At 66.0% G+C, this 12,728-nt stretch overlaps 3 protein-coding genes across 3 annotated transcripts; 1 reads left to right on the top strand and 2 right to left on the bottom strand.

Annotated features, from left to right (window-relative positions):
- Window positions 1-358: 358 nt before the first annotated feature.
- On the top strand, window positions 359-1,455 carry EMIHUDRAFT_206944 (hypothetical protein; the record flags this gene model as incomplete). The annotated part of the gene is made up of 2 exons (XM_005776317.1): window positions 359-1,279; window positions 1,408-1,455. 2 exons carry the CDS (start codon window positions 359-361, stop codon window positions 1,453-1,455), a joined length of 969 nt encoding a protein of 322 aa, XP_005776374.1.
- Window positions 1,456-1,488: 33 nt separating this feature from the next.
- Window positions 1,489-2,542, bottom strand: EMIHUDRAFT_450621 (hypothetical protein; the record flags this gene model as incomplete). The annotated part of the gene is made up of 5 exons (XM_005776316.1): window positions 1,489-1,729; window positions 1,923-1,995; window positions 2,060-2,094; window positions 2,158-2,218; window positions 2,291-2,542. The coding sequence occupies 5 exons, from the start codon at window positions 2,540-2,542 to the stop codon at window positions 1,611-1,613; spliced, it is 540 nt and encodes a 179-aa protein (XP_005776373.1). The 3' UTR covers window positions 1,489-1,610.
- A 4,029-nt stretch (window positions 2,543-6,571) lies between these two features.
- Window positions 6,572-9,305, bottom strand: EMIHUDRAFT_206942 (hypothetical protein; the record flags this gene model as incomplete). The annotated part of the gene is made up of 3 exons (XM_005776315.1): window positions 6,572-6,671; window positions 6,846-6,916; window positions 8,955-9,305. 3 exons carry the CDS (start codon window positions 9,303-9,305, stop codon window positions 6,572-6,574), a joined length of 522 nt encoding a protein of 173 aa, XP_005776372.1.
- Window positions 9,306-12,728: the final 3,423 nt, after the last annotated feature.

Raw genomic sequence — 12,728 nt, 5'->3', positions numbered from 1 at the left:
CATGAGCTGCGCCCTGTGTCCGACCCCTTTTGCGCAGCAACACCTTAAACTTTCAGGCCCTCCAAATTCGGGTCGGAGCGTAGCGGAGTGGGCCCCGAGTTTGAAAAGGGCGACGGACGCTTGCTTGCGTCCTAGCCTCCAACAACGCCTCCCCGGCGCAGAGGGGCCCCCGGAGGGATGCACAACCGCTCCACGCCACGCCGCTTGCGGCGGTCCTCTTCCCAGCTCCGCTGAGGGCCACACGCTCTTTTTTTCAGAGGTGAGGGTTCCCTGCATATCCCGCAAGACCAAAGTTGGCCCAAACTCGGCCGGTTTTGCGCTTGGTCACTCGGAACTCCTGCTGCTGCTCAGTTCAATCATGCACGCTGTGGCCATGATGTTGCTCTTGCTACACGGCACGACAGCACAGGACGGCTCTTATTCCGAAATAACGTCTGGACTTGGACTGAGCATCCGAGTGCAGTACCCCTCGACGGCCTCGGAGGGAGTCCCGCTCGTGGTCTTCCTCCACGGAACCAAAATCGACCCCTCGTGGGGCGACACCGACGCCCTTGCCCAGTTTGCGGCGCAAGAAATGGGAGTCGCGTTTGCCCTCCTGGAGTGGCCAAATTGGGACGGCTCGGACTACAACTTTGACGGCTTCAGTGTCGAGTACTATTGCAATGCCACCGCCGACAAGGCGGCCCAGCTCTTCGGGCACACGGAGACGACCAGCCTCTCCGCGCTGTGCGCGCTAGAAGCCATCGACTGCTCCAAGGGCGTGGGAGTCGCGGGCTACTCGCAGGGCGCGGCAATCGGATCAATGGCAGCTGCGCTCGACGATCGCGTGACTGCGTTCTTCAGCATCGCGCTGAACACGGTGGTGGTTTATGCCGACTTGGAGGAGGCGACTTGCCATCGGGACGCGACCCTTCCCCCTAGCGCACGTCGCTACCTGCACGGCGGCGCTGACGCCGACTGGAACCCGGAACAAGTTCCGCTGCCCGCACCATACAACGACGACCTGGAGGTCGGGATTTACTCGCTCGTGGCAACGTCGGGCTACGACTGTGGCGATCAGCTCGACTGCCTGCAGCCCGACGGCTCGGGCTATTTCATCGTGCCAGGCGTGGATCACTTTGACATTTACGCATTCTCATTTGACGAGTGGACCGGCGAAGGCATGGCCGCCTTCGGGCCCATGTTGAATGGGCTGGTGTGGCTCATGGCGCGCGCCACCACCGACGCGCCGGGGTGCCCATGTCCCGCGGGGAGCCGCCGGGAGCTGCTCTTTGGCTCCGTGCGGTCCCCTCCCGAGTCGGCCTGCTGCGCGAGCTTCTAGACAGGGCGGAATAAAGCCGTATTTCGCGTCCCGCTCGCACTGCTCGGCGCTCGTCCACGCTCCACGACTCGTCGGTTGCGACTTAGGACTTTCTGCGTGTGCCACTGGGCCCGGACCGTGCTCCGTGGCGCTAGGACGTAGCTCGTAGGAGCCAGCTCTGGGGCGTCTATGCTTGTAAAGTTTTTGACGTAGGAACTAAAATCACATGCGTTTTCGGGGTACCGGGTGTAGCGGGTTCCGGGTACCTCTCTGCCCGCCCGATCGACCTCCACAAGCGCGTGGCGCGCGCTCAGCGGCGGCGGCGGCGGCCCTCACCGCGGAAAAGGCTCACGAGCCGCTCGAGCGCGACGCGCGCGGTGCCCGTCTCACTTGCGGGCTCGCCGAGCCGTTGGGCGACGTCCGAGTGACCTATGCCGGCAGAGGACGAGGCGATTCGAGCATGGGTCTGGGAGATTGAGGATGGGAGGCCAGCGAGTGCAAGAGGTGTGCGCCACAGCGGTGAGGAGAAGGGGCGCCGCCGCGGACGTCCTGTTGCCCCGCGGACTTGAGGCCGATGGCAGCCCGCCTCCCTGTCTCTGTCTCTCCATCTAGGCTGCGCGGCCGAGCGAGAAGTCGGGGTCGAGGACGTCGCGCACGCGCTGCTTGAGCTCCTTTGCCTCTGGAAAGCGGCCCTCCTGCTCACACCTGGAGGCGTGAAGAGACGACGTCCAGGCCCACACCTCCCGGGCGGCAGTGCTCCTCGGCGCGGTTCCACACGAGTACGCTGCCAGCGCCTGGATCAAAAGGAAGTCCGCTTGGAATGTGGGGTGTGTTCCACCCGAGGGCGCGGACCGCGCCCTCGGTTGTCAGCGTCACGTTGAAGACACCCGCCTCGACCGCATTCGGCAGCAGGCGCACCTGAGCGGTGGGCCGGCGGGCGGACAGGTGCTGGGACGCGCAGCGAGGAAGTGGCGATTTTTTCCGCGGTACCTCTGCGAGACTGGCGTTGAACGTGGTGAGGAGCTCCTGCCCTAGCCAGGCAGAGCGCAGCATCCAGTTGCAGCGCGAGCAGTACTCTATCCCCAGCGATGGTGTGCGCACGAGTTGCGGTTGCTGCTGCTGCGGAGGATCGCATCGCCGCTGGCCGAGCGTGCGAAAGGGCGTTTTCGTCGGACTGCACACGAAGCTTGCCTGGCTCTCACTTAGGCAGGACGCGAGGCAGATGAAGGCAGCTAAGCGCATAGCGAGACGAAAGCAAAATAACGTGTGGGGACTCAGCGGAGCTGGGAATAGGACCGCCGCGAGCGGCGTGGCGTGGAGCGGTTGAGCATCCCTCCGGGGGCCCCTCTGCGCCGGGGAGGCGTTGTTGGAGGCTAGGACGCAAGCGTCCGTCGCCCTTTTCAAACTCGGGGCCCACTCCGCTACGCTCCGACCCGAATTTGGAGGGCCTAAAAGTTTAAGGTGTTGCTGCGCAAAAAGGGGTCGGACACCGGGCGCAGCTCATGCTAAGAGCTAGAAGGGGAGCTAGAGAGAACGACTACCCTGTCCCGTTATTGCGTACACCAACACCACAAAAGCTCTCTCTCTCCTGTCCTCACTCAGAGCACAGAGGGGGGTCACAACTACCGAGTCTCTCGACTAGCTGCCACGTTGCCGACCGAGAGCGGATCTCCTCCTGCTCCGCAAGGAGGGTGGCCAAGGCTAAAGTCTTGCCGGAGCCGCCGGGCGCGTTGACGACTTGGAGAAGGTCGCCCTTGTACTTGTACTTGTAGAGATGCCTGCCCTGGCCTTCTGTCTGCCCGCCTCATGGGTGGCAGGTGCCTCTGCTGCTGTGGCATGCCTCACGGCTGCGACTGGCCGGCGCCTCGGCGCGTCAGCTCGGCTTGGCGCAGCGATCGTGGCCAGCGCAACTCGCCTGGACTCAACGCTCAGCCAGGAGAGCTCCCGCACGCGCTGGCGCGAGTCATGGCGCAGACAACGCGTCTGAATGCTCGCCTCGCCTCGCGCAAATGCGACCGTCCTCGCAGCCGACAGTCCACCGCCTGAAGCACAGCGACGAATGCGGCACCGGCGACGCATGGCAGGCTGGTCATGACGAAGTTGTAGGGTGTTGTGTGTCGTCAGAGTGACTCTCTGTGTGTCAGGGATAGTCAGGGCCGTCCATCAGAGCTCCAGTAAGCTCGGAGACACCCCATTAGTGCGGCTCGACCTCTTTGAGTCACTGCCTTCCCGGCGGTTTGGCTGTAGAGCCTCTACAGCAAACTCTACAGCAAAATCGCGCTCTACATCGCTCTACAACGCAGGCGCTTCGTCCCGCGGCGGATGTAGAGCTCTACAGCTCTACTGCGTGTTCCTGTCTGTTTAGGGTCTTTGTGCTCCACGTTGGTGTGCACCGTCCGTTTGCTTGGGCGGCGAGAAGCGCCGTCTTTGCGGCGTCTGTCGCGCGGCGGAGGGAGGGGGGGCGGTTCGGCGGCGATGGGAAAGGACGGCGTGGCGGCGCCGCAAGCGCGTTCGGTCGCGCGCGCCCCGAGGCCGCCGTCTTCGGTGCAGCGTTCGTGCCTGACTGAACTGCTGTTGCGAACCCTTCTGTGAAGAGGGCCTGTCTAGACAGCTGTACCGCCCCCCCCCCCCCCCCAAACGGCAAGTAGAGGGCGGCAAGCGGTAAATGCGGTATGTGGGTGGGTGGGCTGGGTGAGTGGGTGGGTAGTGGCCTCGGCAGCGCCAGGGGTGCTCTCAGGGTCGTCCAGCCACGACTACGAGACTTAACTGTGAAGAGTGGAGCCATGTGCCACTGTCTGGACGCTGTCTGGACACTGTCTAGACGCTGTCTGGCGTTGTCTGGACGTTGTCTGGACACTGTCTGGACAGGCTCAGGACTGTCTAGACATCTGTGGGAGCTCCACAAACCAGGTTAGTCCGACACACATCGGTTGACGGGGTGTGCCGAGGGAGGAAGGGTGGGCGGTAAGCGCTAAGCCGTCACACGATCGCCTGCGCCCGCCGGCGCCGCCGCTCGAGACCTGCTGGCGCTTCCGCGCTGGCTTGCCCTTGCGCAGCGCTCTCTACGGCTTTCCCTTTCATGGGAGATGGGGGGGGTGCTGGTGGCGGCGCTCCAAGAGTAGCGCTCTTGGGAAGATCAAGGTCGTTCATCCTTTCCGCCCCCCCCCCCCCCCCGCGCCAAGGCGCGAGACACAAGGTAAGGTAAGGTAAGGTAAACTTCTCCACACACACGAAGTGGTGGGGCAAGGGGAGGCAACCCTCGCGTCTCCACGTCTGACGATAGGAGCCCCACGGCATTCAAAATGCAAGGCCCAGTGCGCGTGTGTGAGGTGTGTGTGTGTGTGTGTGTGTGTGTGTGTGTGTGTGTGTGTGTGTGTGTGTGTGTGTGTGTGTGTGTGTGTGAGTGAGGGGGGGTGTCACGTCACTGCATCCTCTGCCGGTTCCTCTCGTCGCCTCTTCTTTGTTCGAATGTGTTTCAATCCACCCTTCACGAAGCCCTCCCATGTAGCTAGCGTTCTTTGCGAATGTCTCGAAATGGCCAGCAGGCGTTGTCTGCTCGCGGTCTGTGCGGGCCGCTCGTCCTCCTCGCCCTCCTTTCGTCCTCCCGTCCCTCCCCTCCACCATGGCCTTCTCGGCACTTCTTTCTCCATCCGCCTCGCCCTGCCTTTTCGTATCGTGCCGTTCGCCCTCCATTCGGTGACCTCCATGGCTGAGGCTGTCCTCCTCCTTTTGGGTGGCGCTCTCGATACGGTTGCGTCAACCTCGACGTCGCTGTCGCCCTCCCCGTCCCCGCCGTCGCCCGTGCCTCGGTTCGCGTCATCGGTAGCGTCTCCGTTGTTCCCTAGCTCGTGCCCCGCCGTCGCCCTCTCTGCTCGGGCCGTTCCTAGGGCCGTTCGCAATTTCGTCCCTCCTTGCCTCCTAACGTCCGTGTCGCCCCTGGGCCCTGCCCCCTCCGTCTACTCTCCCCTTCTCAAGTTCCGTCGAGACACACTTACTGAGTGAGACTCACAGCTCACACACTAATTCTTCATCCGTTGCGCGTTGGTAGAGCCGTCGTACACGGCTTTAGAGTACAACAATCAACATGCCATCATGCCGACACGCGACACACACACACACACAGCGCGATAGGGGGGCGGCTCTCTTCTCTTCAGCCACACACACAGTGCCGTACACAACACAAGAGTAGAGGGCCGCTGTCATGGACATGGCTGAGCCGCGAGCCCAGTTGGTCGCTCCCACGAGCTCGCCCCGCTCGCCTCGTGGTAGTAGTACTAGTCGTAGTACCTATTCCCCCCCTCGTCCCGCGCCTCCGCCCATCCCTCCCATATCGCGCCGGCGTATCCGGTCTCTTGGCGGCGGTGCGCGACATAGGACGCCGCCGGATACGCCTTCAGTGCGAAAGGAGGGGGAGGGGGGGGGGTAAGCGGGGGGGTCAGAGGGAGGGGGGGGGTCCGGAGGGGGGTTCACGGCTGAGAGGACGCGTGAGTGTGCGAATGAGCAGGCAGCGGCTTGACGATCGAGTCCGAGAGACATCTCCGGAGAATCTCGAGGGGCCATGGGCAGCCTCGGGCACTCTCGCGCCTCGACGGCGGCCAGCCTCTCGGGTACCCTCGCCTCCTCCCGGCCAATCTCGGCCAATCTCGGCCAATCTCGGCCAGCCTCGGCCAATCTCGGCCAGCCTCGGCCAGCCTCGGCCAGCCTCGGCAAAGCTCGCCTGCAGCGGCTTGACGAGCCGGGCAAGGCCGCGGCGGATGTACGGCGGGCGGGGCAGCACGAGGTCGGTGGCCCGCTCGACGAGCCGCTCGAGCGGGCCCTGGCGCGCGCGGTACCTGAAAGGAAGACGCAGCGCCGTGGAGGCAGAGGCGGGCGGCGGGGCGGGGGCGGCAAGTGTCGGCGGCATCTCGGCGGTATCTCGGCGGCATCTCGGCGGCATCTCGGCGACGTGTCGGCGACGTGTCGGAGGCGTCTCGGCGGCATCTCACACAACCGCGGGCCCCAAGATAGCGCGCACACGAGAGTCGCGAACAGACAGGCAGCGACGACAGTAGGACACACTGGGCCCCAGGAGGCGAAGGTGGCTACGGCGTCCATGCGTGTGAACTCCTCATTTCACAGACACCGCGTGTGAGACGCCCAATCGGTGAGCTCCTCCATTCACAGAGGGCGATCGTGGCTACGGCGTCCCACCGGAGGACGAGGCGTACAAACTCGTCAAAGGAGACTGCGGCCGAGTGGTCGAGGTCGGCCTGCGATGCACATCTGCTTCAATTAGATCTGGCAGACACCTCGTATGAGTCTTGTCTCGGAGGGGTCGAGGTCGGCCTCTGTGAAGAGGGCGTCGCACTCGAACGGGTGCGGGTGCATCCCGCTGTCGAGCATCGCGCTGCGGCAAGGGCAAGGGCAAGGTAAGGCGAAGGGCAGGGCAAGCGGGCAAGGTGGGGTGAGGCCGAGGCACGGGCGGGGCAGGGCAAGGCGACGGCGAGGCAGGGCAAGGGCAAGAGCAAGGGAAGGTGGAGGCGAGGCAAGGGGAAGCCTGCGGAACTCGCCGCGCCCGAGCGCGCCCGACTTGTCCGCGTCGTAGTGGCGGAAGGCGAGCCGGAGGCGGTCGAGGTCCTACGGGGAGATACGGGGAGATACGGGGAGATGTAGAAGGCGAGCCGGAGGCGGTCGAGGTCCTACGCCGTGAACACGCCAAGGGGGGAAGGGGGGGGGAGGGGGAGCACGGGGAGCACCACGGGGAGAGACCCCCCCCCCCCCCCCTCCACATCTAGGGCCGCATTCCTCGGTCGAGTCCAGCCCGCTCCCCGTCGGCCCAAACACCGCGCGGAGGAGAGCGGCGGCGGCGCCGCCCTCGCCGCCGCCGCCCTTGCCGTCGCCCTTGCCACCGCCGCCCGTGCCGCCGCCCAAGGAGCTCCTTGCGCTCGGGCCGGCGCGAGACGCCTGTTGTCGCCCGCTCGCCCCCGCCCCCGCCGCCCCCGGCACCGCTCTCGCCGTCGCCATCGCGTTTGCCGTCGGGGCAGCAACAACACCTCCCTCCGCCGTCGCCTGCGCCGCCCCGGTCGCCTTTGCCCTCGCCGTCGACATCCACGCACCTGCCGCCGCCGCCGCCGCCGCCGCCGCTGCCCTCACCGCCTGCGCACGAGATGCGGGGAGGTGTGGGGAGATATGGGAGATACGGGGAGATACGGGGAGATACCACCACCTGCGCCGCCGAAGGGGCGTCTGGCGCTCCTCTGTCGCTGCCAGTCTGCGACGCCGACGGCCCCAGCGTTGACAGCGTGGAGCCTACGAGCTGAGCACGCCAGCATCGGGGCGGGAGTGCGGTGTTGTGCAGAGTAGTTGGAGCACTGTGTGAGTACGAGGGGCGCGAGCACAGCGAATACCGCGGAATACGGCCGAGTGCAGCGGAGTGCGTGTCCTCTCGAGCGCCGGTTTGGAGCACAAGAATGCGTTCTTCCGCGTCTAGGGATCGAGATACGGGGGAGATACGGGGAGATACGGGGAGATATGGGGAGATATTCCGCGTCTAGCGCGTGGCGCTTCCGGCCGCGGAGACGTGCGACATATGCGGCGAGGCGGGGGAGGACGGCGAGGGAGGGGAGGGCGTCGAGGATCCGAACGGCCGGGGCGGCGAGAAGGCGCTGCTGCGCGTCGAAGTTCCGAACGGGTCGTCGCCGTCGTCGTCCGAAACGGACGACTGAGGGAGAGGGGGCGGCGGAGGCGGCGGAGGCGGCGGAGGCGGCGGAGGAGGGGGAAGCAAGGATGGTCCAGCGGCGGTAGAACCAGCCCGCGCCGCCGCCGCCTCCGGGCACTCCATGCTACCTCTCCGCCTGTCCATCCTGCGTGCCACGGACGTGTCATGGACGTGTCATGGTCGGGGTGAGCGGCGAGGCGCAGGCGAGGGTATGAGAGAGCGGTGAGGGGTAGCGAGGGTGGGATAGCGACGGTGAGCTATGGTGAGCGAGACCAGTCAGGAGAAGGGGGGGGAGGCTCTCCGTCGGGTATCATAGCGATACGGTATCATGAACCTGCCCCGGCCCCGCAACAGCTCCTGCTCGGCCGGAGGGGGCGGCGGCGACGGCGGCGGTGGAGGGAGATCCCCTGCCGCTGTCGCCTGCGCCGCCGCGTCTGCCGCTGCCGCCGCCACCTCCGCCTCCGCCGCCTCCGCCGCCGCCGCCTCTCTCTTCTTGCGCTCGGCTCTCGCAGCCTCGACGCGCCGACGCGCCTCTGCCGCCTTGGCCCGCCGCACTGCCTCTGCCGCGTCCGCCTCCGCCGCCTCGCGCCTCCGCGCCTCCTCCGCCTCCTTCGCCTTGCGCTCTGCGCGCGCCGCCTCCACCCGCCGCGCCGCCGCCGCCTTCTTCTCCCTCCGCGCCGCCTCTGCCGCCTCCGCCTCCGCCTCCGCCGCCTTTCGCGCCGCCGCCGCCGCCGCTTCTTCCGCCCCGCGTCGCTCGCGCGACGGCGTCCGCCTCCGCCCTCCGTTCCCCGGCGGCGCGGGGCGCGGGTTACTGAGCAGAGAGTGCTCGAGCGGCCGCTCGGGCGGCGGAGAGCGGCCGCGCCGCTCGTCCGCTGCTGCAGCCTCCGCCGCCGCCGGTGCGGGTGATGGCGCAGGCGCGGGCGGGGGCGGGGGCGCGGCTGCCGGCGCGGGCGCGACGGGCCGCTTCAGCGTCGTCGCCTTGGTTTCGGCGTGCGTGTAGTAGGTGGAGCCGTCGGGCGCCTTGGCCTCCGACCACCCAGGGAGAAGCGGGCCGTCCGGCTTCTTCTTTGGGCCGCGTGGAGCGGTCGCGGCCAGCGTAGCGCCGCCGAAAGATCGCCTCGTCGGCGCCGCGCGAGGCTCGCCGGCGCTCGGCACCGCGTGCGCCCGCTTTGGGTAGCCGCAGACGCAGTCGCCGAAGCGCTCGGCGGTCACGTCAATTCGGTAGTCGCTGCACGCGGCGGCGGCGGCCGACAGGTCGGACGCTGCCGACGACACGGTCGCCGCCACTCGCGCTGACTTCCATGACATCGCTGAAGAGGGTCGCTCACAATAAGAGCGCCGCGTTTCACCTAAAAGAATTTTACAATCGAACGCGCTGCGGAGCTGGGAATAGGACCGCCGCAAGCGGCGTGGCGTGGAGCGGTTGAGCATCCCTCCGGGGGCCCCTCTGCGCCGGGGAGGCGTTGTTGGAGGCTAGGACGCAAGCGTCCGTCGCCCTTTTCAAACTCGGCGCCCACTCCGCTACGCTCCGACCCGAATTTGGAGGGCCTGAAAGTTTAAGGTGTTGCTGCGCAAAAGGGGTCGGACACAGGGCGCAGCTCATGCTAAGAGCTGAGGGAGGGTGTAGAGGATGTAGAGTGTAGAGCGCTGTAGAGCTGTAGAGATGTGTAGAGCGCTCTGGAGCGCCGTAGAGCTGTAGAGCTCTACATCCGCCGCGGGACGAGGCGGGTGCGTTGTAGAGCGATGTAGAGCGCGATTTTGCTGTTGAGTTTGCTGTAGAGGCTCTACAGCCAAACCGCCGGGAAGGCAGTGACTCAAAGAGGTCGAGTCGCACTAATGGGGTGTCTCCGAGCTTACTGGAGCTCTGATGGACGGCCCTGACTATCCCTGACACACAGAGAGTCACTCTGACGGCGCACAACACCCTATAACTGCGTCATGACCAGCCTGCCATGCGTCGCCGGTGCCGCATTCGTCGCAGTGCTTCTTTAGCAGGCGGTGGACTGTCGGCTGCGAGGACGGTCGCATTTGCGCGAGGCGAAGCGAGCATTCAGACGCGTTGCATGCGCCATGACTCGCGCCAGCGCGTGCGGGAGCTCCTGGCTGAGCGTTGAGTCCAGGCGAGTTGCGCTGGCCACGATCGCTACGCCGAGCCGAGCTGACGCGCCGAGGCGCCGGCCAGTCGCAGCCGTGAGGCATGCCATAGCAGCAAAGGCACCTCCCACCCATTGGGCGGGCAGACAGAAGGCCAGGGCAGCACTGGCAAGTGCAACGCGCCTCATGTCGGAGAGCGACCGTGCCTCGTTCGCCGCTGATGCGGATGTAGAGTTTGTTGTAGAGATTTCACGTTGGATTGCGCCTCTACATCGCTCTACAACGCACCCGCCTCGTCCCGCGGCGGATGTAGAGCTCTACAGCTCTACAGCGCTCTACACTCTACATCCTCTACACCCTCCCTCAGGCTAAGAGCTAGAAGGGGAGCTAGAGAGAACGACTACCCTGTCCCGTTATTGCGTACACCAACACCACAAAAGCTCTCTCTCTCCTGTCCTCACTCAGGGGGGTCACAACTACCGTGTCCCGCGACTAGCTGCCACGTTGCCGACCGAGAGCGGATCTCCTCCTGCTCCGCAAGGAGGGTGGCCAAGGCTAAAGTCTTGCCGGAGCCGCCGGGCGCGTTGATGACTCGGAGAAGGTCGCATTTGTACTTGTACTTCCTGTCGAGATGCTCGAGGGGGTGCTTTGTGGGGCGGTGCGCAGCCAGGCCAGCAGTGAGGGGAGGCGCACCCTCTGGCATGTGCTCATAGTCTGAGGGTATCCTAAAAGTTCGGCCGATTTGGGTCAAAGCGCTAACAGCACTGCTACGGCGAGAGGGAGTGTAACCGTCCGCCTCTGAAAAGAAAAAAGAAGCCCGAAAAGAAATCAGTTGCCCAGCCGGTGTCGATATACACGTCGCCCTCCCGCAAGCGCGGCCGCACCAGCGGCGGCGAGGAGGAGGGCGAGCCCGTGGTGGTCGCTGCCGGCTTCCGAGGCGCCCATCTTTGGCGCGCGCACCGTCGGCCAGGTCACCACGCTGGCGCTCGAGGGCGAGGACGGACCTCTGCCATCAGCCCTCCCGCCCCCTCGCCCACGCCCTCACCCCCGCCGCCATCTCACCCTCCGCCTTCGACCTCCGCCTCTGCCGCCGCCCTCTCGCCGCCGCCCTTGTCGCCCCCTCTCCCGGCCCGCCGCCGCCCTCGCCTCCGCCGCCGTCCGGCACTCCGGCTCGCATGCCACCGCTCTTGCTCTCGCCTCCAGCTGCCCCGCCGCCCTCGCCACCGCTGTCGCCGCCACCGTCGGTTGTCGCCGCCGCCGCCGCCGCCGCCACTGCTGCGGCCGCCACCCTTGCCCCCGCCACCATTTTGGCCGCCCCCGCCACGGGCACCACCCTGGCCGCCACCCTGGCCGCCACCCTGGCAGCCGCCTTCCCCACCGCGGCGGTGGCCCCCCCCCCCTGTCACCCCCCCCCCCCCAGTCAAAAGAAAGTGAAATATTTTTTTACAACAAAACTCCCTCGCACAACACTGGCGACTGGGCACGGGACTGTGGCGCACACACTGGCACTAACACAGGAAGAATTTCGAACACTGGCAAACTAGGGATGGGAAGAGGACAGAGTCCCCACCTTGCTCCTTGCGGAACAAGCAAGCAAGGGGCTTGGGAGGATGCCATTTGGGTGGGGGGTGCGGGGGCCACAGCGCGACACGGAGAGGGGGTGGGCAGGATCACCCACACAGGACAGAGGGAGAAAAAATGTCTTGGAAGGACGACGGGCAGCCCAACGTCAAATTTGGAGCACTTGGAGTGCAGTCGGCAACCTCACATCCAGGGCCGGGGAGCTGAGAAGCGCACCCAGCGGGCCGGATGATCGGGCGGGATCGGGTTGCGGGCAAGTAGAGAGCCCTAGCCCTGGGGGGTGCGCGTTCGCAGGGAAAGGGCCATAAAGTAAACACGGGTCTCCGAGGGTTCTCCGCGCTCCAGGTTTCCCCTAGCAGCAGAACGCCCCCTCTACTCGGAGCTAGTAAACACTCGACACAGACTCGACGCCCTAGCGCACACGCACCCGCACGCGTCCCTGCCGCAGACTGGCGCGGCGACAAGGCGATCGAGGCCGAGCATATGCGCTGGAGGCGACGGCCTCGACTTGCGCGCGATCGGCGCCTCGCTCCTCTCGGCTCGGCAACGATACGCGGCGCGCCAGCGTCGGCCCGCTCAAGGCTGCCCCGCACACACCCCTCTCGCCGTCGCCTCCTCCCTCCCTCACTGATACTACCACCAAGATCTGCACCGGGGCCCGCTTCAGCGAGGCTCGCGCCCAAGGCTGCGCCGCGAGCCCCGCGCCCTCCTACTCGCCGGCGCCTCGCGCTCGCGCCGGCGGCCGCGCATCGGTGGTCCGCTTGAGCGCCATCCATTTTCAGGGCTAGTACCTTCGGCAGGTGAGTTGTTACACACTCCTTAGCGGGTTCCGACTTCCATGGCCACCGTCCTGCTGTCTGGAGGTACCAACGCCTTTTGTGGTATCTGATGAGCGGACACTTGGGTACCTTAGCGCGGCGTTCGGTTCATCCCGCATCGCCCGGTCTGCTTACCAAAAATGGCCCACTTTGAACGCGCCGTTCGCCGCCCGGGATCACTCCAGCATCCCGGGCCTCTTGCCCATTTAAAGTTTGAGAATTAGTGCAAGCTGTTTCA

This window comes from Emiliania huxleyi (genome assembly GCF_000372725.1).
Source record: "Emiliania huxleyi CCMP1516 unplaced genomic scaffold EMIHUscaffold_28, whole genome shotgun sequence".
Classification (NCBI taxonomy): Eukaryota; Haptophyta; order Isochrysidales; family Noelaerhabdaceae; genus Emiliania; species Emiliania huxleyi.
The sequence above is the reverse complement of the archived record's forward strand: the minus strand, read 5'-3'. Positions and strand labels throughout refer to the sequence as shown.